The sequence below is a fragment of the Sinocyclocheilus grahami genome, unplaced genomic scaffold (genome assembly GCF_001515645.1).
Source record: "Sinocyclocheilus grahami isolate Dianchi unplaced genomic scaffold, SAMN03320097.WGS_v1.1 scaffold264.1, whole genome shotgun sequence".
In the NCBI taxonomy this organism is placed as follows: Eukaryota; Metazoa; Chordata; class Actinopteri; order Cypriniformes; family Cyprinidae; genus Sinocyclocheilus; species Sinocyclocheilus grahami.
In genome coordinates, this window is record NW_015505443.1 from 1640892 (window position 1) to 1664655 (window position 23764).

The 23764-nt window shown below is 41.2% G+C and overlaps 1 protein-coding gene across 1 annotated transcript in view; it reads right to left on the reverse strand.

Moving 5' to 3' along the window:
* The window catches only part of sdk2a (sidekick cell adhesion molecule 2a), a 149140-nt gene that overhangs the window by 40406 nt on the left and 84970 nt on the right, over window positions 1–23764 (reverse strand). The window contains exons 2-5 of the mRNA XM_016290899.1: window positions 14747–14906; window positions 8717–8823; window positions 7296–7443; window positions 4667–4800 (exon numbers count right to left, since the gene is read on the reverse strand). Coding sequence (XP_016146385.1) covers window positions 4667–4800; window positions 7296–7443; window positions 8717–8823; window positions 14747–14906 — 549 coding nt within the window. The remainder of the gene's footprint in view (window positions 1–4666; window positions 4801–7295; window positions 7444–8716; window positions 8824–14746; window positions 14907–23764) is intronic.

The following is a 23764-nucleotide window of genomic DNA, read 5'->3' on the forward strand; positions in this document are numbered from 1 at the left end:
ATGACAGCTGTAGGCTACCTTTGCAGAACAGAACATTACAATCAAAAATTGCTCTTTAAAGCATTACAATAACTAAATTAAAAGCTAAAATCACTGAATTAAAATGAAAATAAATAATAAAGAAAATGACTTCTAAACTGCTATAAGAAGCACACATTAACTCATTTGAGCTTAGTAATTAGTACTGAACTAGCTTACATTTGATTTACCCATAACAATAGTCCCTTTACAGTTACTGCTATCATAAAAATACACTTATATGAAGGTTTCAAATTCTACAAAAGGCACATTTAATGTCTAACAACAAATATTTTTGCAAAATGTATATTTTACTCAGAATTATTGTGCGGCGTCTGTTTAGCATGCATGCGCGCTGCAGCGCTCGTTCACTCGCGTGCCTCGCCCACTCCTCCTGACAGCAAAATGGATATATTTGCATGACTTTCTAACATTTACAGATTAAAAATATACTTGTGACATATCAGTTATGCAGTGAGGAAAACACAACGTCTCAAATGCATTAAACAGCACAGATATATTCGCTGTTTGTCATGGTGGATCGATTTGATCCATGATCGACATTAAGGGCTGCTTAAGAATAAGCGTGCACAAATTAGTGAGATTGTGTGAACTTAATTTGTCGTTTATGGAACCGCTTTAGCCCCGATTGATTTGTTAGATCGATTGATTTCAAGTCAGGTTTTGGACTTCAATCCCAGTTTTTTCTCGGGTCTCCGTGGTGTTGTGATCCATCATATTCACGCAGCAGCAGCGGTGATGAGAGAACGCAGTTGACAAACAAATACATAGATCACAGATTATTGGTCACTTTCTAAATAATAAAAGTATAGTGCATCCACTAGTAATTACATATAAATAAATCGGTTTATACCGATGCAAATATGTTAGAAACGATGCATCGCGATACAAATGCCGACTTGTAGCCGATATACACTTTTTAAACCGATGCATCGCATCGTTAACTTTTTATGCCGATGCACTGAGCGAATCGGGGAATCTTCCCTTCCCTAATGCAAGGTCAAAAAACACTTTCATTGTCTTATAATATGCATTTATTTTTACCTTATTTGCTCAACGACTCCCAAACAATTAGTTTAATGATACATTTTTCCAAAATCCCTCCTTTGCATGAAGCTAATCTGCTGTGATTGGTCCGCATCATGCCTGTAATGCCTGATAAAGAGGCGTTTGTGAGCACAGTGCTACTTTGTGTACAGCTGTTACCGGGAAACCGCTATTTTTACCGCTCCAAAAGCAGCCCCTAGTGGAAAAGAATGAATTTGCATTTTCATTCAGACAAACGCTAAAAGACCAACAAGTGGGCGGGCAATATGCTAATGTTTCATGGTGACGTCAACATGAAAGGGCTTGGGATTCGTTTTAAAAACAACTCGTTTCAATGATTTAGAGTCGACTCTTTCTTTCGAGAGACAATAACTTTATACACGGTGCACTTTCTGATTTAAAACTTGGCAGGATGTTTTCATTCACTTAGAGCTGTGTTACACACTGCATGAAAGGTAATTTTCAAAAATCCATAATAGGGGCATTTTAAAACTTTTATTCAGCAAGGATGCATTAGACCAATCAAAAGTGACAGTAAATACATTTATAACGCTAAAAAAGATTTCCAGTTCAAATAAATTATGTTCTTTTGAACTTTCTATTCATTAAAGAAGACTTAATTCACCAAATCAGCATAATCAGATTTCTGAAGGATCATGTGACATACTGGAGTATAGATGCTGAAAATGGAGCTTTGCATCACAGGAATAAATTACATATTAAAATATAATAAAATAGAAAACTGTTATTTTAAATTGTAATAAAATGTCTCATTTTCACATGTTCTTATGGTATTTTTAATCAAATAAATGCAGCCTTGGTGAACATAAGAGCCTTCTTCCAAAAACCTAAAAAATCCAACTTCACACTTTTGATCTTTTGATAGAGTAAAACGGAATTGTGACTGACAGCATCAGAATTTGTTTACAGCTGCAAATAAGCTTGTTTACAATCTTTATCATGATTACCGGTATATGTTATTCCATAGAAAATATTTTCCTAATAAAATGTCAATGAATAAAATCAAGCCTCAACCTGCATTTCTTCCTGTTTTAATCCTGTTTGTGAAAATGTGAAAATATTGAAGTAAATGGATTACCAAAAGCGTTTCACAGTGAATTTAAATGAAGAGCAAAGAGTGACTTTTGCTGTATTCTCTTGCTTATGAGCTTTTTCTTCTGAGGAAAAACACCTTAATAATCTCCCATGTGTCTTTCAAAACAATGCCACAAAAAATTAACAAAGCAAGAGTTTTCAGTATATGATCTCATGACCATTTCTCATCCAAATTCTTCCAAGCCCAAATCATGTGATCTTACTACTAACATGAATTCTACAGCGCTACACTTTTACAGTATGTATGCATTTTGAGATCTTCTCAGTGGTCATCCAGCAGATGGCCACTCCATGACCCCACTTGAGCCATTTGAGAGTCTGTGAAACCTAGAACCAGAGAAACCATTTGAACGAGCAAACTCTGAGCAATAAAATCTCCTTCTGGGAAGAGAGAGAGAGAGAAAGAAAGCCTGAGTAAAGGTGGAGGCAGTGAAAGAAGGCAGACATAAAGATAATCTTGAAGCCCAGAGCACTTGTTCGTCTCTTTCTCATAGCCCTTTCTATTATGTGCTTAGATTATATATGTAATTGTATGCACCCTCTCATCCTGTAAGAGCACTGTAATACCTCTGCTAATGTGCCACACTGCAGAATGGGGCCTGATTGAGAGACACCGTCGACACGATTAAATGCCATGCAATCATTTGCCGGTTTCTGGAAACCTTCAGCTGTCCATTGATTCTCTGCCCTCAATCAGTGATCTCTCTTTTCTTCCGTCTTGATCTTATTCCCCTTTATTTGTTTCCTTTTCCATACTTGGACCCCTGGATAAGAGTTACAGTAGGCCATGGTCTCACAGAGGGATTTTATGGTCTGCCTCTCTTTTTCATAAATCTGTTTTTGTGGGGTCTATTAAAGAGAGGGGCTGTTTTTATGAGGGTGATTAATCACAATGTCATTGTTGCACCGCAGGACCACAGCTATCATACAAAGCTCCATGAAGCTTCACCACACGCCACATACTCGCAATCTACTGCGCAGTGAGTTGGGGAATATTGATTCTTGAAAATCTGTCAAGATCTGTGTGCACAACATTAGGTGTCATGTACAGCCACTAGGGGGCGATGGAGTTGTTTAATGTGAACGTGCCAATTCACCTGTTGGATAGTGTGAAAAACCAATATGCAAATAAATAATATTTCCTAGAAGTTAGTGTAAATGTTTCCCCACATTGAGAAGTGGTGCTTATATAGCAAATGAGTCCAGCTTGCATTGCTTCAATGCTATTCAATAAAATATGAAAAAGACTAACAAATAAAGTTATTTATGAACCAGCGGTCAACATTTTTGCTTTGAAATAATAATTTATTTATTTATTTATTTAATAATATTTCACAATATTACTGTTTTAACTGTATTTTTGGTGAGCCTTGGTGAGAAGCTTGTTTCAGAAACATTAAAACATCTTAATTATTACAAACATTAGACCAGTATAGTGTATTAATATTCTTGTTATGATGGTCATATATAAATATACAGTGCTGGGAAGTAACTGATAACATGTATTCTGGATTATGTAATCAGATTCCAAAAATTAAGTACTTGAAACTAAATTATATAAAATTTTTAAACACTGGTAAAATAGCCTAACACGTATATACATTTAGAAAGTCTTCTAGCTTTTCATTAAACTCATGAACCCCCTTGCAGTTCCTTCACGAACCCAATCTTTGGAAACCTCTGTGTAATGTAATGTTTAATGTACCTCATGTTGTTAATTACAACAAATGGAATATATTTTCTTTCCCTTTGTGCTTTTATATCAGTATGGTACAAGATTCTCTTATTTAAATCAATGTGATTAACGAGTTAGGTCAAACATAATCTAAAAGTAATCAAAAAAGCAGTGTGATTATATGACCTAAAATGTGCAACGTAACGGATGATGTTGCTAACTACAATTTTTGTCATGTAATTTGGAATCAGTAATGGACTACAAATTGAAAGTAATCAGCACTGGAAATATATATAACATATAATTTCAATTTTAGTTAATGCATTTTAATGTGACAGGGGCAAGTCTATTTCAATATTGTATTTTTGTTTAACATATATTTAAATATTATATGTTTGAGATCAAACAATAATTGATGGACCACCTGCAGTACTGCCATAGACCCCCTAGGGCAGGGTATCCTAAACTGGGGTGATGGAAAAAGCTAATAAACAATTAATGAATAAATTAATAATTTTTAAATAAAAACAATAAAAATACGTAAATATGTTATTTGTTGACCTGCATATTATGTGACCATAACTGACATATGAGAACTGTGAATGTACCAATCTGTTGATACTTTTTTTGACTTAACAATCTTAAAATTTAAGGAGGTACAAGAAAATATTCTAGGTAAGGAGTTCGGCTGACAAATAAGTTTGGGAATCCTTGCCCGAGGAGGTTGCAGACAATCTTTTGAAGTGTGGACATCACAAAACGTGTGTTGATTCTCTATTCAGAACTCACTTTCTACATTCAGGAGGATGGGCTGACTGGTCTTGTTCTCTCCGTTCTTGTCGTTGACAGCCTGGGCGTAGTACCGGCCCGCATCAGGGGCCACGGTGGACAGGATGACAAGGGTGTTGTCCAAAGTGAGGGCTCTAAGACGTTAGAGAGAGAACATTAGTCACAGAACTCGAAAACACAACTTGCAAGCGGCAAACACATCAGTAAACAACTCAAACACACAGCAGATCTGAGGAAAACTGTTTAATAGGCTGGGATGGTAATGTTATTTGCATTGAAGACTCGAGTGGATAAGTGTTTTAGGATTGCTGGAGCTAAAATGCAGGTCATGCGTGAGTGCGTGTGGTTAAATGAGAGTCGACACTTGGAGTGCAGCGAGATTAGAGCCTGTGTATCTGTCAGCACAGGCCTGATCAGCCCAGATTAAACCGACTCCAGCACAATTAGAGCGAGGGCTCTCACTGCGTCCAAACCAAATTCACTGTGGAATATCAATGCATTGAAGGAGCAACAAGCAAGCGGCAAACAAATCGTATGCTGTCAGGCCCTCTCACCATCATATAGGACCATTACTGCCGCTCGACAGACACAGAGAGAGCGAGACAGAATTAAGCTCAGAGCAGCACCGCTGGAACCTCAGATGTTTATATAACCCCTGCCTCAATGCTCAGCGTCTCATTGGGGATTCCTCATATACTTTAGCTGAAAAACAGTGTCTGAATGTTCTCCAGTCTGTGCTTTGGGGTGGGGGAACACAATCCTCCAGTGGTGGACAGTAACGGAGTAGTTTTACTTCGTTACTGTACTTAAGTACATTTTTCAAGTATCTGTACTTTACTGGAGTTTTATTTTGAGTAACTTTTACTTTTACTTTTTACTTCACTACATTTTACATTTTCAACAATTCACTGATTCAAATTAACCGTTTAGTGCGAGTCTCCAGTGAACTGAATTCACAAGTAAGAACCGTGAGATCTTGTGAGCGCACACATGACTGATGCTGCTAAAAGTTACTAATGTCGAATTTTAGGATTAATTATTGTAACTGAAAATCATATTTAGGCCAAAACTGTCGTTTGTGAACTAAATCTGCTGTAAAGGGTGATCTATTTAAGCCCACTGAAATGCTTGAATGCAGACACATCAACATCAGTGTCTCTATGTTTTAGGTAAAAAAAAACGAAACATTAAAATAACACAGACTAAATAAAATAACTCATGCACGTTCATATTCCCCGCTATGTGACGTGTTTTTATATTGTTTATCAACAGTATAAATTTTTATATTGTTTGGATTAACTAGCCGAGTAGACAGATATGAATGTTTATTCATAACCCTACTGAAAATAAGTAAATATTGTTAGCTGATGTTAACTGTCTAGCTAACAAGCTTGCCCTAAGTTGTGGTAATTTTTAGATATAAAGTCCAAATATTTTTATTCAACCACCTAGATAGATTGCATCTGGGGAAAAAGAAAGGATGTGATGTTCAGAATATGGTAACTACAGTACTTATCAAAGTGGGAAGTGATGACCTCTGGGGCATTTGGCCAAGGGTGTTTTTACACCACAGACAAGGTTTGAGAAGAAAAAAATCATTATGAAAATATAATTATATTTTCCTTAAAATGTTCTTCCTAACTTCAGTCCTTATTCTCATGTCATATATAACTGTGATGTTCTGCAAAACAACAAGCTTTAAAACACTTTTTTCTTACTGGTGAAAATCAGATGGTCAAATCTGTTTTCTCTCAGGTACATCGCAGTGTAAGCTTCATAGTGAACATTACTACATCACTCTCGTCAACGTAGTCCATATCAACAACAAAAATATATCTTGACTCCATATAGTGGTTATTTTGGCAAAATCCCAGGTAGTTTGAGCAGTAGAATTATAAAACATATGTGCTAATATAAAATTTAATTAAGTAGCCTATATAAAATTGCAAAATAAATCTATCTATCAGTACTTTTTTACTTAAGTACATAAAAAATCGAGTACTTTTGTACTTTCACTCGAGTAAAATTGAAAAAGAAGTACTTTTACTTTTTCTGGAGTAATATTTTATTATACGTATCTGTACTTTTACTCAAGTACTTGATTTGTGTACTTCGTCCACCACTGCAATCCTCAGTGTCTAAAGCCCTCACGTCAGATGTGACATGCTGGACAATCAGCATGAATTATAGATCATCAAACACGCCAGCTGTTTTCGGCGAGCCTTCTGCTGGCGGATGAGGTAAATTGATCTCAGGTGATTACTAAGACCTTTCTAATATGGACTGCGCACACATACGCACACACTAGGCAGTGCGCACTCAGGCACAAAGCCTGTCAATCATCCAAGGTCATCAATAAAGGCCTTTTGTCCACTTTGTCTAATTGGCTCCCGTGTTGCCGGCTTCCTCTCTAGCCTTCAATCACATTTAGTCTAAAGTCAACAGGGGTTCTTATTACACCAGACTTTATCAATGTGAGCTTCTGCAGTAAACACTCTTGGAGTGTTTCTGGAATTTCCAGAGTAATTATACAACAGCATTGTACTCTATTTCTGTAAGGTATAATAGCCTATCTGTGAGAATGAGGGCCATTAAGTTGACTCTGATCCACAAATGAAGAGAAGATTACATGCGGCTGCTGGGGGGAATCTTGCGTCCGTCTCTGAACCATGTGATCCCGGGCCGCGGAAAGCTGTGGATTTGTGGGGGGAAGATCAACGCCGCCTCTCCTTGCGACACCACCTGAGACCATTCTCCCTGCACAAAGCCTTCCATGTCTGAGAAACAGAGAGAGAGAGAGAAGGAGCACAAATCAGGACAAAACAAGAACAGGGACATTGTGACTCATTGTGAAAGAAAACACAAGGTTCCAATCTTGTGATATGACTCTTTTGGCAAATAACACTTGAGGCTTTATTTTCTGTGTTCTTGTTTTCTGTCTTGCACTCAGTTGAGTGTGCAAGTCTTTCAAAGTATTCTCCTTTGACGGTGAGTGTGGATAGACATGATAGACATCAGTGGACTTTACGATGAAAACTATGAAAATACACTCTAAAAAAATGCTGGGTTGTTTCAACCCAATGTTGGGTCAAATATGGACTAACCCAACTGTTGGGTTAAATTTTGGTTACATTTTTAAATTAGCTTTTTAACCCAAAAGTTGGGTTAGTCCATATTTGTCCCAATATTGGGTTGAAACAACCCAGCATTTTTTAGAGTGTAGTATTGAAAATAGCAATAGTGCTATGAATTACTGAATGTATGTTCTCTAAACTTTCAAAAACATCAATCATCTTATGATTTTTAGTGGTTAAATATGAACGTTAAGGGAGCATTCCATTTTATCGTTTTGCTAACATTATGAGAATGTTACTGTTGAATGTTCTCTGAACGATCTAAAATTAGTAACTATTAAAAAACGTTAGATGAACATCCAGCTAAAATGTAAAAAAAAACATTCCATGAATGATGTATACATAACATTGTTGTGCTAAAGTTTTTAGAACATTATTAAAGACTAGATAACTTTCTATTAATGCTACAGGAAGAACGTTTGTTCTTAAATTGCCAGAAAGTTAGCCAAAGTATGCTCTCTGTTAGCTGGGAACTTGGTTTGACGTGACAAGTTTCTAGCATCAGCTTTTCTATATGCTAATTTGTCTGTGCTAAATTAACAAAGCAACAAAACTGCCAATCAAAATGTTTTAGAATCCATAAACCTAGGTATTCAATTTTGGTACATTAATCATCTCACACTGTTTGCACTAAAGCTGCCTCATATCATCATCCCTTATCTAAAGCTCTGATCACATTTACAATTATTGGACAAAATCCAATCATTAAATAGAATTATGTGGATTTCACAACTTGTTCAAGTTGGTCACACGGATTTGCTGACTTCTCTGAACCGTGCTTCATGTATTATTACACTATCGACAACAGACAATGACCTTTTTGCTCTATTAGCAAAAGTGTGATATCTTAAGCGACCACACTTAAAGCTTTAGGATTTCCTGTTTGTATTGTGTTAGGATATGATGTGACACTTACAGGCGACCTGGACTTGTGAACTCCTCTGCATCAGAGCTCCCACCCTGTTCCTGACGATGCATCTGTAGAAGCCTGCATGGGAGCGATCCAGTGACGGAATGACGTACCTGGTGAAAGAAAATCGGAATCCCATCAACCATTGTTTGCTACTTTTCATACTCACAGCATGGAAGCTTGCAGCTAGCCCGGGTTATAATAAATGGCCTTTGATCCAAAAAAGCTATTTATTGGTCCATAATTAATCAAACAGTCCAAGCTTCTACTCGAGTGCAGATCAGGCCACAACACTCAGCCAGCTCAGGGTGTTCATGGGTAACCTGTTGAAGAAAAAACCCTTCCCCTTCAGGAACTCGAGCTGCGGCGAGATTCGCTTTGGGAACGCCCTTGTGTGACCGCGCTCTGAAGCACGTGTCAAATCAGTCCAATGGAGCAGCGAGACGTCACGAGCGGGGTGACGTAAGCACCAGAAAGCATAAAAGCGCATCCGGCAGAGCGCAAACCAGCTTCTGCTCTTCAGTAGCGCTCTGTGTATGTGTCTGTCTATTTACTGTTGTCTGTCCGCACAAGCACTCATATATATAAAACAATGAGAAAGTCCTCCCTGCCAACGATATCTGACGGCAGGGGATACACACGATTTGTGTGTCGTTTGTTTGGGAGCGGAGCATGCACGGTCAGCTCTCGAGGGGGCTGATTGTCATGACTGCGAGCTGCTCTCGCTGCGCACGCTCTGCTCTCGCCTGGCCGTGTTTGATGAGAGCGGCCAGGCTCACGATCACGCGGGCAGCGGTCCCGCTGTTGCCGAGGCACAGCGCAGACTGTTGTTGTGGGGATCGCAAGTGGATTTAGCGGAGGGATCCGAGACGGGCTCTTCCTTTTCTCTGTCCTCACCCGCTAGATATGCGGCTCTCTCTCAGGGTTCGGAAGCCCACGCTGCGGTTGCTTCCCCCCGGAGAGAGAGCCAGGCACTTCATCTATCTTCTTCCGAGGAGGTAGAGGTGATGAGTGTCGAGACAGAGGAGACTGTGGACTCGCCACCGCAGTCCCTCGCGTATGAGGAGCTCGTGGAGGTTGTGACTCGTGCTGTAGCCAAGTTAAATATCGATTGGCCAGCCGAGAAACAGGACGCTTGTCCTAAGAGCAAATTAGACTAGCGTTTCCTGAAAGTGAGGTCACAGTCTTCACGACGGGGCCTTCCGTTTTTTCCCGATCTCCATGCTAAGGTGTCAAGATCGTGGGAAAAAAAATATTCTTCCCGTATATATAGCCCCACAGTCTCTAATTATTCTAATATCGTGGGGCTGAATGAGAAGGGATATGGGGCGATGCCAATGGTGGACCAAACGCTCGGGAGCTATCTCTCCCCATCCTCAGCATCATCCCTGAAGGCCCCGAAGCTTCCCACCAGGCCTGTTAAGCTTACATCTAGTCTGGTTGGGAAAGCTTATACGGCAGCAGGTCAGGCTAAGGATAAGGACAGATCCTTCCTCCTAGACGCCCCGCTTTCACCCTCTGGCCTTTTCGGCGACGCAGTTAACACTGTCGTCGAGAGGTTCCAGGAGACGAGAAAGCAAGCCGCAGAGTTTCAACAGTTCCTTCCTCATCGCTCCCAGGCCCATGGGGCTGCTGAGCGGGAGCAGCCCCAGCCCCAACCGTCAGGCTCCTTATATCGCCAGTCACAAAAACAGAGCGTTGCAACCCGCACCGCAAAAGAACGGGGGTCGGGGCGACGCTCTCAGTCGGGGCCCTCTGGAACGAAGACGGATCTGCGGACTGTTATTTTGTCGAAGAGGACCTTGACTAAGCGGTCCTGACGCCAACATTGTCAGGCCCCTGAGGGCAGCCCCACCTGGGGAGGAAAGGATAACACCTCAGTATACGGTGCCCAATCCTCCTCAGTGCCCTCATGGAGAGTCACCGATAACCCTGCCACCCTCAGTGCTTCAGGGCTCAGTGAGCTCCGACAAGCAAAATTCCCAGCTGCCGCCCAGCAACGGTACGGCACAGGAGAGCTCGCCCCCTCAAGTGAGGGTTCTACAGCAGTCGGGTCGGTCATTCCCTGCCGGTCATCCCCTTCAGGGCACCGAACTGGCTCCTCTAATAACACTAGAGGCCAGCCTCGAGAGGCTGGTTCCCTTAGTAGATTTTCTGGTAGTGTGGAAACTTCTACCAAATATCTCAAAATGGGTCCTGCAGATTGTAAAGAAAGGTTACAGAATCCAGTTCGGTTCTCGTCCGCCTCGTTTCAACGGGGTCATCCCCACACTAGTGGGCCCTGAGCAGGCTCTGGTAATGGAACAAGAAGTAGATACTCTCTTGAGGAAGGGGGCCATAGAACGTGTTCCGCCTCTTGAGAGAGCGTCCGGGTTCTACAGCCGTTACGTCATCGTTCTGAAGAAGGATGGGGGGTTGCGTCCGATCTTAGATCTCCGTTTTCTGACCTCGATGCAGGCACGTCTGTCTCCTGCTCGAATTGAGTCAATCCTCATGACAGTCATGAGAGTAAGAGAAGGCCAGTCACTTACTGTCAAACATTTTCAAAGGCTGTTGGGCCTGATGGCAGCAGCATCCAACGTGATACCTTTTGGCCTGCTGTACATGAGACCCTTGCAGTGGTGGCTCAGAACCAAGGGATTTTCCCTGAGGGGGAATCCGATTCACATGATCAAGGTCACGCGGTGATGCTTACGTGCCTTAGACATGTGGAAGAAATGTTGGTTCCTGGTTCAAGGCCCGATGTTAGGGGCTCTTTGTCGTCGCGTAACGCTAACGACGGATGCCTCTCTCACGGGCTGGGGAGCGGTCATGAGTGGCCCAGGGTCTGTGGGAAGACCATCATCTCTTTTGGCAAATCAACTGCCTGGAGATGCTGGACGTGTTTCGAGCTCTGACACACTTACATTTACATTTACATTTACATTTAGTCATTTAGCAGACGCTTTTATCCAAAGCGAATCAAGACTATCTTTCTCCTCGCTATTTCCTCACTGAAAAGGAAACTCTCTGTTTCGTGCCTGGAATTTTCTCCAGGCATGGTTAGGGCATTCCTTTACCCAAGGGCCTGGTATGTCCCTAAGGTGCCCACTTCTTCACCAGGGCCCATAGTACTTCAGGCATTCTGTCCTCCTCCATTCCAGGAAGTAGGCCAAGAAAGGCTTAATCTGCTCTGTCCAGTTCGCTTACGTCACCCCGCTCGTGACGTCTCGCTGCTCCATTGGACTGATTTGACACGTGCTTCAGAACGCGGTCACGCAAGGGCGTTCCCAAAGCGAATCTCGACGCAGCGTCTCGTTCCCTCGGGGAACCATGGTTACATACGTAACCTAGAGACGTTATCAACAATAGATAGGAGTCCTCAGGCAGCTTTGGAGCTGCGGTCACAACAAAACACAGGAGTGGCCGTTAACACAACAAAGGAGAGAAATATTTATGTGGATGTGGGCAGGGTTGGATTATGGATAGGGCCCTGGGGCCTCAGACTAACAGGCGCCTACAAAACATCAGGTTGGATGACCCGAGACCATCAAAGGAAGCTGAACACTAGAGCCGTATACAATGAAAGCCAACCACTTGCTGACCACTGGGAGACCTGGCCCTCGAGTACAGTACAAATTGACTTCTAGGGGCCCCTCATGGCATTAAGTGTGAGCTGAACCTGATCTAGTTTTGCATGTTGCATTAAAATGCATGTTATTGATCTTAATGTTGAACTCCGCCCCTTTTCTTACAATGGACACAACAAAGTCTCCATTCTACATTTATGTACTTCATATATATTCAATGCAAAATGACCACTAGGGGCACATTTTATAACCTTTCAAAACCAAAGTTCCCAAATAGAGTTGGGAGATTTTTGCAAAATTGTTATACGTTGTTATTAGACTACTATTAATATATATAGAATATATAGAATAGTTCAACCAAAAGTGAATATTCCTTTCATCTTTTACTCAACGTCATACCGGTCCAAAACTGTATGTCTTTCTTTCTCCATTGAAATGCAAAAGAAGATATTTTGAACAAAAATCATACAGGTTTGGAATGACATGAGGGTGTTTAAATGATGAAAGAAATATTCCATTAAGACGACTGTAGGTTTTGAAGATATCTTAGTCAGTTAATGCAAAATGAGGGGTCTTGGATATGGGTTAATCATGTGCTTTGAACGTCTGTGATGTATGCTATTGAAATAAAAACTAAAACTAGGCCGCCAACATGAAAACATGAAGTACACAAGTGTGTTTTTACACCTACGCACACTGCTTCAGTCACGAGCCTGTGGCAAGACCTATTAGTTAAATGGAGTGATAAAGAGAGAGCTGAGCATGTGGGCAGTGGCACTTTTACTCAACCAGACAATGCTGCCTCATTTTTACACCGCCAGCTCTTTTTCCGATACTAGTTTTCCTGCATTACCAGTCGCAGGTTTAATATGACCTGCTGAAGAGGATTCAAGCTTTTTCTTTGATCAGTGGATGTGAGGAATATAAAGAAGAGAGCAGGTCCCCACTCGTAGAAAAAGAAAACTATGTAAACACACACACACATACACATCAGTGTCTGAAACATAGGAGACTGCTGGGAAGTTTCAGTCGTTAGGGATCTTTTGGAGATGCTCTGTGGACTGCGTCAGAAGCACTGCTATTGTCTTGACTGACAGGCAGAAAAGCCGTAGCGAGCAGGAACCTCTTCAAGAGGCCAGAACACTTCTGACTCGACCCCTACTTAGAGTGAACACTGTGGGTAGCTTAGACTTTTAGCTATTAGGACGTCTTATAATGCAAAGGCAAATATGAAAGAGTCCATCTGGAGTCCTGTGGTCAGCAGGTACAAAGAGTGCAGGAATAGAAAACAGCCAAGCCACCTCACTGCAATCAGAGAGAGAGAAAGAAAAAAAAACACTTTGCCTTTTCAAATATAAATATTACATAGCTCTTGAAGCTATTGAAAATAATTCACAAGGTACTCGGCTACCTGCTATTTCTTGATGGATAATTCTGCACTGCCTTCAGGAATACAACATTTATGCAGAATACATAAAACAAAACATGGACGACAGGGATCGCTCAGGAAATACATCTCATTCTCATTTAATGTGAGCTGAGAGGCAATATGAGTGTGATTTCATGGCTGCAGAGGGAATGAGGCACTACAACTCAAGAGGATTACAATCCACAAACGCTCCTGACTCACTAAAAAGAAAGAAGACAATTTAAATAAATAGCGTAAAAAAACGGAATGAAATTTGTTGCAATTGAAAGCGTGGTTAATGTTCTATTTGTGATAATGATTAAGCTGTCTGAGCGATAAATGCGTGTTTCTTCAACTACATGCACTTTCGTGACCCAGGGGTTGATTTTTATTCAAATTAAAAGATTTAAATTTTTTCTATTTGTTATATGAAGGTCTAATTAAAATGGTTTTGGAAACTTTTTACCAGGCTTTTTACCACATTATTTTCTTTATTACTTTTTAAATGCGTTTTATGAATAGATTTTATTGTTTTATTCTTCTCCCAGACCCTGTCTTTCAATCTTAAAACATGAAAATTCACTACAAGGAGAATTTTTTTAATTGTGCATCATAGCTGTAACTTTGCAGATTAATATGCCATTTTGTCAAATTGTATATATATATAGTGTGTGTTTAGGAAACATGAAATGGTAGCCACACAAAAGAGTTAAGATTTATTCTTAAAATGTCATTTTTTTAATAATATGGGGAAAAAACTTTTGTGTAAATGTCAAAATTAAAATGTCATTTCCATCGCCATCACTTATTGCACCAGAAAATGTTATTAAATGCAATACATTATTTGAAATGTGACATTGTGCTGAAAATGTTCATGACTTACAAAAAAAATTAAAACAACAACAACAACAAAAAGTCATGCATGTTCACTGTTAAACATTATTAGTGCACAAATGAAATTAACTAGTTAAGAGTGTGAAAAGTGCATTTTCAAAATGTCTACTGGGCCAAAAGTGCTCATAGCTGCAGAAACACTCATGGGAAGATAGGAAGTGTCACCTGTACTCCAGGGAGAAACGCGTCAACTCTGTACCATTGTAAAGCCATTTAAACTCCAGAGGCCAGCTGCCCTCAGCCATGCAGGTGAGAACCAAACGGTTTCCTTCCAGGTGGATTTGGGTTGCCACCGGCTCCATCTTGAAGTAGGGTGGGACATCATCTGGAGGGAGAGAGAGCGAGAGAGAAAGAAAGAAAGAGGCTTAGCGTGTTTCACTCAAGTAGGACATGTTCCTGGATCAACATACTTGTAAGTCCAGAGACAACATTTCTATCAACCAATCCAATTTAAGGGTGAGATTTAGAGTTAAGCTTAGGGCTGAGGTTACATTTACATGTATTCATTTTAGCAGACATCTTTATCCAAAGCAACTTACAAACCAGAATAATACAAGCAGATTAAGTATAAAATAGTGGAGAACAATGCTAGTTACTGTGGTGCTGGCATCTTCTGTAAATGAAAATAAGTCTTTTTTATTATTATTATTTTTCTTTTAGGTGAAAAGCATAAGAAAGACTATTTACTTTAAACCATTGTTCTCAACTAGAGGACCGGGGCCCACTTGAGGGCCTAAGCCAACTTCCAGGTGGGCCCCAATAAGTTTTAAAATTTAATTTAGTTACATTTACATAATCTTAATTAAAATGCTCACAAATACAAAATGTACATTAAACATGAAACTGACATTTTACATTCAACCAACATATTTTATTCATTTTTATTAAGGCAGAAGTATTAGCAGGTATATATACCTCTTAAATAGGAGGGCCTTCAAATATGGTCTTGAGGGCCTTAGAGTCAAAAAGGTTGAGAACCACTGCTTTACACTTAGGACTACCAGCAAGCAAACAATAGTATAAAATGTTTGTGTGTTTACATTATATTAACATACTAATATAAAGTCACATTTTTGCTTCAAAAATAATAACTACACTAATATAGTAATCAGCAGCAAAATGTGTATTTAAATTATTTGTTAGTACTAAATGTTGTTTGGCTATTATTATTCACCGTTCATTATTTTTATTTCTTGCATTTATTTTATTTTCTATAGTTTTATTTATTCTTTTTGAACCATTAATCAACAGATCCTGGGTAAAGTCATTCCAAGTTCATTTCAATTCATGTGGCGAAGTTCAAGTGAGTGACTTGTTCTTTAAAGTTTAATTTTTAGCCTTATATATATATATATAGTGGCAACACATCAGAGCCTGTGCACTACCCATCAGGCCACGTATTCAACAGGCTATAATTGTTTGAAAGAGATGTTGTTTACTACCAACAAAGAAAGATGAAATATATCTCACGGCTGAATCACGTCATGCTGAGAGTGAGAGAGACAGAAACATAAGCAAAAGAAGGCATTAAGAACGATAAGGTAAACACGATTTGACAAACTGAATTTGGCCTCTTAAAATATAAAAGGCAATTTAAGTAACGATTTGTCTGTTGTGACGCTGAGACGCTCTGGAGACATCTGAAGTCTTGATAGAGGGAGGGTGAGGTGAAAATTTCAGAGGCCTGACGGGCTAAGTGAGGGAAGGTTTTGAAGATAACTTTAAGATGCAGTCACTCCGCCTGCAAACCTGACAGAATGAGCTATAGTGTGCTGGGGAATCCATTAATCTTCAGTCTTTCTAAAACAGCCGGATTATACAGATTCTCAGGCAAACACAAAGCCCTGCATGCGGCTGCCTTCAGCCAGGAGACAAAGTGATTTCATTTCCTTCACGAGGAGCAGATGATGGGACCTATCGATCGCAACCGAGTGGTTCTCTGTAGGTGACATGGATCTGATTGTCATTGTGTTTGTGAAAAGCCAATTAAAGCTTGTATTAATTGAGGCAATAACCTAGCAAGCCCTGGAGCTCTGTTGCAGGGATGTTAAACATTGTGCTAATTTCTCTGTGCTGTGAGGTGCACTGAGAGGCATTTTACGGAGTCTCTCCTCTAGGTGTCATCACCAAGTATATACAGATCTCAGTTTGAACTGAAAATAATACACAAGTATATGATACATATTAACAACTTTCACAGTGTGGTTGGGTGAAGGCAACTGAAAATGTTGTCTGGGGCCCGTAGACAAGGAGGGCCTTAATAATGATGAAAGCATATTCATTCCCAGATTCTTATACCTATATTTTTATATTTTCGCTGTGGTTATGCATGTACGTATAAGTACAATCATAATAACAATCATAAAACACACCTACACGTTCCCCTGCAAGAAGAATGGGTAATTTTTTTCATTTTTGGGGCTGTTATCGGCCTAATCAAGCCTGGTACAACCTTCTAAATCATTGCCTTTGGGTAACAGGCTCTTGAAAACAATTCCTCTGTGAGCAGATATAGACTGCCAGTCATTTCAAATCCACTCCCCACCCAGTCCTCACTATCCCCCCACCCTGAGTGCACAGCGCTCGCCAACCATACCACCACAGTCATTTTATCCTCCAGTAAATTCAGCCATTCAGCACAGCCAGTGGAGAGACACATCCACTTAGCAAACCCGCACTATAAACATACCACCATTAGAGACCTCAGGTGCAAAATCAGGCTCCACATCAATTGGCTGAAAGCAGCATCCCCCCTACAATGATATGATGGACGGTTGTGCATATGTGTGTGTGGTTTGGCTGTATGATTGTTTGTGCCATCTTATGAAATCTCAACTAGACTGCCCGCAGGAAAGAAAAAATGACACTTTCTTTGATATCTCATTCGTTTCTCCTAGACAAAAATCACATTAAATGAAGAGAAAATGGAGGCTTTTAATTTTTTCCTGAGAAAAATACTACCCAATAATAGCCCATATTTGCCAAGGTGCCAAAGATTTCAATATAAACTCAATTTAAATATTTCTCATCAAACTCTTCATTTAATCTACTAAATTATAGCAATCTTTTATAATATGCACATTAGTCTCTTTATAGATACAGTATACTATACATAGGCATAATACTGATTTACAAAGTGGGTGTGTGCGGGTGGGGGTGCATATACTTATATACATAAGAAGTCCTTGCTGAAAGGCAGGTAAATGGTCGCTAACAATAACAGATTACAACTCATTGCTTATTCACTTATCCACTGTAAAAGCATTTGGTTGGCAGAGGCCAGCTGCCATTTTGTTTTCGTAGGTGGCTGAAACTTTAAGCGATTATTTCCTAAACAGCCTGGGGCAAGGACTACATTAGTGGTGGTTAATAGTGGCTAATACCTCTGCTCTATAGTCTTACTGTAGGTTACCAACTGCCCCATGTGTGTGTGTTGTTGTTTTTTTTCTAAGGAATATTAGGAGAAACAGAGATATTTTAAACAAAATTGAGAACTCCATAATGTCTGTCCCCTATGAAAGACAACCCTCTACACAGTTTTCCTTTGAAAGAGGCATAACTGAGGCCTTAGATTTTAAACTGCTTCTAAAGAAAGTTATGCTGTTTGTCTAAACTGTTAATGTTTGTGGTCGAGAGATCTCAAAATGGTTGGAGCAGCTGTGTTGTTTTAGGTAAAAAAAAAATGAACAGGGTTTTTGTGGCCAAGTACACAATGCGGTAAAAATTTCACTCCCATGGGTTCCTATTATGTCAGATGAAAGGTTATGTTAGCATGAAATGGAGGCAGAGCACAGACTAGTTTGCAGAGGTCTGACATTGTCCTCACATAGGAAGCTTCTTGGTGCTGAGAGCGATCTCCATATTGTAATGAGAATGTCAGTCAGTGCCTGTGGCCTCTTCACTGTTTGAGCACCAGGCTTTGATCTGCTGGGGCTCAGGCAGGGTTAAGCAGCTCTGTTTCTCACTCTCTAAAATCCTGCTCTGAGTGGGCGGGCTAGGTCTGCAGGGGAGCGTGCCCACAGAGAGAAAAAAAACCCAGGTCAGGATGATTCTAAACTCAGCCTTAATGAGCCATAACGCAGGTGCCATTGCTCATCAGAATCCCTGTGGTTTGGAAGTGGAAGAAAAAGATCAAACTAAAGGAAGGTGCCTTTTTGTGTTGATCTTCATGGGGGGGCAGCAGGAGATAAGAAGCATTTCAACGTGCACTAGGTGAATGAAGTGTGGTATATTGAGGTTCCTTCCACACATTGTATGTTTGTGTGTGGGGGTGTTGGGTGGCGTGGATTGTTGGTCCAGATGGAGAACCTATAGGGGAGGTTCCTCTGTGGTGGAGGAGCCCTGCAGCAGGCAAGCTGAGCTGGCCAGATTCAGGGGGCGTTTAATGTTCTCTTCATGCTTGGTTGGGCTGAGACCATCATTCTGCTGTGCCCTTATCCACCTTGCCACCACTGGCCACCTTAGAAATGACAAAGAAGCATTTCCACTAACCTGACAGCCAACCTCGAATGGCAACGCTCCACTCAGGCTGCTGTTGCTCTAGCACACACAGAGTTGTAATAGCTCCGAGACAAAGGCCACAAGTGCCAGCTCAGATCCATAAAGCATGCCCCTCAGAGCTTTCACTGCACCTTGCTGGCACGCAATCATACTCTTGGGGCTTGGACTGAACACTTGTTCTGCAATTCCATCCCTTATTCCAACACGATAGGGGCCATGTCCCCTTCCGCTTAATCCTCTGGCACCTGTGCATAAGCACGTTAGCCAATACTGCTCTTCTCATCACAAAGGTTTAGAATAAGTGGAGGCAAGTTCTAGGCAACCTCTGGCTTAAAGCTGTTTTTTAAGAGGTACCTGTTTCTAAATCATTGTAGAACCCTGGGGTAATGGTCACCTCTGCTTTGTCTTGCCAAATAAAGGTCACAATACTTCCTGTAGTGCCTGTAAGCGTAACGGTGGCCATGTCCCTAGCCTTTTGGTGCAATACTGGAGAAGTCCGTGTATTTGCGTGTTTGTCTATCTGCTGGTCCAGGTGAGTGTATGAGACTGGCACAGGAACTATCCTGCTCTGCGCTCCTGGTTCCTGCTAAAGGTCAGCCTGATCTGTCACTCTCTTTCAGCAGCGGTTGTCACGGTGACAACCGGCACCCTGCCGATTTACACTTCATCAACTCTCCAAGTGTGCAAAGTGCCCTCCACCCTGGCAGCAAGGAGAAGAGCCCCATTACCCTTCAGGCCAAACAAGCATTTTGGCGCATTAAGACAAACACAGATGCAACAGCAGTGTGGCCACAACACTATCGTCACCGTCACATTCTGCATTCCAGCCCACGTTACTGCGTACAGTATCTGTTGGTGTATTTATGGCTAGTAAAATCACATTTGTGAGGCACAAGCGCCAAGGGTTCTTTTGTCTAGGCAGATTGTGATAGCACCAAGAAAGACAGAAAAAGCATTTATTTTACTGTTGTTGACTTTCTTTGAAAAGCACCACAGGTCTGTTGGATGAGGCGTAGAATAATAAAGGAACTCGGAATTACTTTGTTTGACTTCTGTTGCAATTCAGTCGGTGGGGTAATTTGCAGTCTCTCATAGCTCTGAATTTCATTAGCTTCTCAGGTTTTCTCGGCACATCTGTCTATGACTGCAGTATGAGTAGGTTGCCGCAGGTTAATGGATGTGTAATTGATGCGATTAATTGAGGTGTAATGTAGCACGGCATTGCGATTTTGATCCAGGGGGCTGCGGGCAGCCAGTGACGTAACTCAAACACAATTAGAGGCAGCATTGAGCTATCAAATAGAGATTTAATTAGGAGTGAAGACAGAATGGGGGGCAGTCAATGGTCGGCAGATTGAATTATCCGAGCACAGCCTCCTGAAGGCAGCATCGACACAATGCCAGCACACATTCTTCCACCGCCCTCTCTTTCTTTCAACACCTATCTATTTTCTTACCTTTTGTCACTTCTTCTTTCTCTGCCACTTCGTCACAGTCTCTGGCGCTGTGCATATGCTGTCTCCTTGCATTTCCCTCTATAACTTCTCTTTCTTCTCACCTCTGCATCTTTCCCCACCTCTCTCTACTCTCCCTCCCTCTTGTTTCCTCTCACTTTCTCCTTCTCTGGTTCTCAATCTCTCTCTGACTCAACACCAGGGGATGCATGTGCCCTGGGACGTGTCTCTGATATCCATGAGATTAATTAGGCACTAGAGCGCTTGGCACAACACGGAGAAGCAACTGTGCATGCCAACCATCAATTAATGAGATGCCGTGCACCCTCATACTTCATTCACATCTATTTTTCACCCCTCTGTCAATGCCTCTGAGAATCCCAATCAGTTGCCCCGACTGCATGTTTCTCTCTTCATCCAGTGGACTCTGTGAAGTCAGATATTGTTTTGATGGACTTGAGTAGGGAGTTTTGGAGTGAAGCAGAGGGAGCACTGAACTTTTAATGGTATGTGCACTGTAATTATGTGCCTGCTTATAGAGAACTACATCTTAGTGCTGGTCTTCCCATCTAATTTTATGCAAGTTGGTAGGTGGCAAACAAAAAACGAAAATGAGAGCGCAAGCTACAAATTCACTTGATCGTAGTGCGAAGATAAATTACATCATGTAAGCTGAAGGCATGCAAACACCTCACCGAAGTGGTAAGAAGAAAGATCGGAGGCAGGAAAGCACTCTAGCCTGGCACGAAGAGGCAGCTACGAACTGTATTTAGAAAGTAGGGCAAAGAATAATGGAGGAAAATAACAAACAAAGGCATCAAAATGAGAATTCCACTGAGCCCCGGGTCATTAGAGTTAATTCTGCGCATTCTGCCATCTGCTGCGATTGTTTACACTTGCCTGGATAATTAGATCCTAATTAGTTGATGGGGTGGTGGGAAAGCATTCCATCCACACATTATTATTTCACTGGCTCCATTATGGTAGAGCACCTGGACGTATGACATGGCACTGTCCAAAACCTCACTCACTTAATGCCGGGCTCGCAAAAGAACGAGTCAAAAAACAAACAAACACAAAAATGACAAATATGCATTGTAATTATGGGCTGATACGCCCTTTTAGGCTCCCCTACAGGAAATCACACATTGCATTCTTCCCGATTAAATGGCATACGATGCAATCATTTCAAATGGAAAGGATGGCCTAGGCCCCATCTGTTCGAGCAGTCGTTTCACTGGGCCTTAGAGATACTGACACTCCAACAGCACAGAACCAGCTGTCGGATTTCTCCCGCTTTCTTCCAACCCCTCCCCTACACCTGAAACCCCTGTGTTGGAGAGATAGCACACTTGTTAATAGTCAGGAGCTCTGCATTGTATCTGGAGGCTGGCATTATAATATATGTGTGCGGAAAGGCCGCTGATTATGATTCTTATCGTTGCGCGTGTGCTAGCTAGAGTGCCGCGAGGTGACTGAGTGAATGGCAGGACTGGATGTAAATGCTAATGGCTGCATGGCTTTGACAGAGAGAAGAATTACCATCCACCTTCATTACATTTACAGCGGCCCGCGTGCCAAAGCAGACAGGGCTCGGCTTGGACACTGGTTTATTTATTTGTTATGAGGGTGCAGAACACGGTTCGCATTAGGAACATCAGTCACATGCATTTCGTATGGGAGGAACAGCAAAGGATGCAGCTCTGCTCCATCAAGGATACGTCAGCCATATTTTACATCAGAGTGACTTGAAACAGAGAAGCATCAACACTCTGTGTTTTCCATCTGACTTTAGAAAAGAGAGACAGAATGTGTCCTCACAGAGGACAAAACAATATTGAGGCTAAAAACTGCAATGGCCTTACATCTGGGAGCACAAGCTGGCAACAAAAGTAGAAAAAATAAACAATGTTGTGACTGGAACAAGCAAGACACATGGGAAGTTGAAACGGGGTGACCAAACAAGAACTTTTATGTTTGAGAACATACACAAAACGATTCGAGCAGACAAACAGCAGTTTCTCATCTCAGCCTGCTGATAGTCTACAGTGTTTAATGGCACTCCATTACACACACTTCCTACGGACCTTTTTGACCACTATTTTCCCCCATCATTCTTCTTAATTGGGCTGTTGGTGTTCTCAGAGATGGTGTAATTATACCTCCCCTGTGACACCCATGACCCCACTTCCAGCTCCAGTCCCCATTCACTGAGAGTAAGCACTACACATCTCTAAACACCTCATCGCTGACCCCTGACCTCTGTCATTCCGAGAGTTCTATTCCAGCCGGAACCCTGTAGCTGTGTTTAGACTACCACGGCCAGCTCCATCTAGAAGCATTTGGGCATTTGGGCACAGATGTAGACGCCGACCATGCTGGATGGTAGAGAAGACCGCAGATAAGGATCCGAACACTCAGACATTATGCTAATGACATTGTTCTCACACATCTTACATGTCTCCTCGCTGAATATCATCTCACTTCTCAATTACCCAGATATTGTGCATCAGTAGCTGAGAGGCACTGCTCAGAAACAGTAGAGAGGAGTTCTTTTCAAAACATTATTGTGTTTGCCGGGACACAATAGTCTTGCATGTGAGTGCGGTTGCAATTAACCTCTGTAGTCAGCAAAGAGCAGCAGCGCCTGGAATCTGCTCCGTGCTTGTGGTTAACATGGCACCCATATACGTAGATAAACTTCCTGGAATTCTGGAGTTTGAGTAATACTGACCACACCTTTAAAAATAGACTAAATAAGCATCTGGTTATATGAACTGACCAGTAAACCAATCAAATGAGAACCACTGGCTTAAAGCAGAATCAAATTAGCCAAACTAAATTTTCCGCCCCACCCAGATGTCACACTGGCAATCTCCTACTAACAAATCCAATTTACATGCAAGAGTATTGGAAACTGCAGCCTGAGAGGTTCAATGCAGGGTTGAAGTTGTGAAAGTAAAATCAAGGTTAGCTCTATTTTTGACATCCTCTTATAAATATTCAGGAGCTCTTAAAAGACAAGAGAAAAAGGTAGAGTGAGACAAAGAAAGATAAAGAGAGAGCAAGCAATAGGGAGATAAATAGTAAGTGAGTGTGAGAGAGAATTATAGAGACAGCAATTTTACTTCTCACACAACGTCAGCTTTAAGCCTGAGGGATGAAAATAACAATATTAAAATTAACAACAACCATTTAATTCTTCCCTTTCTACCCTTCATTACATAAT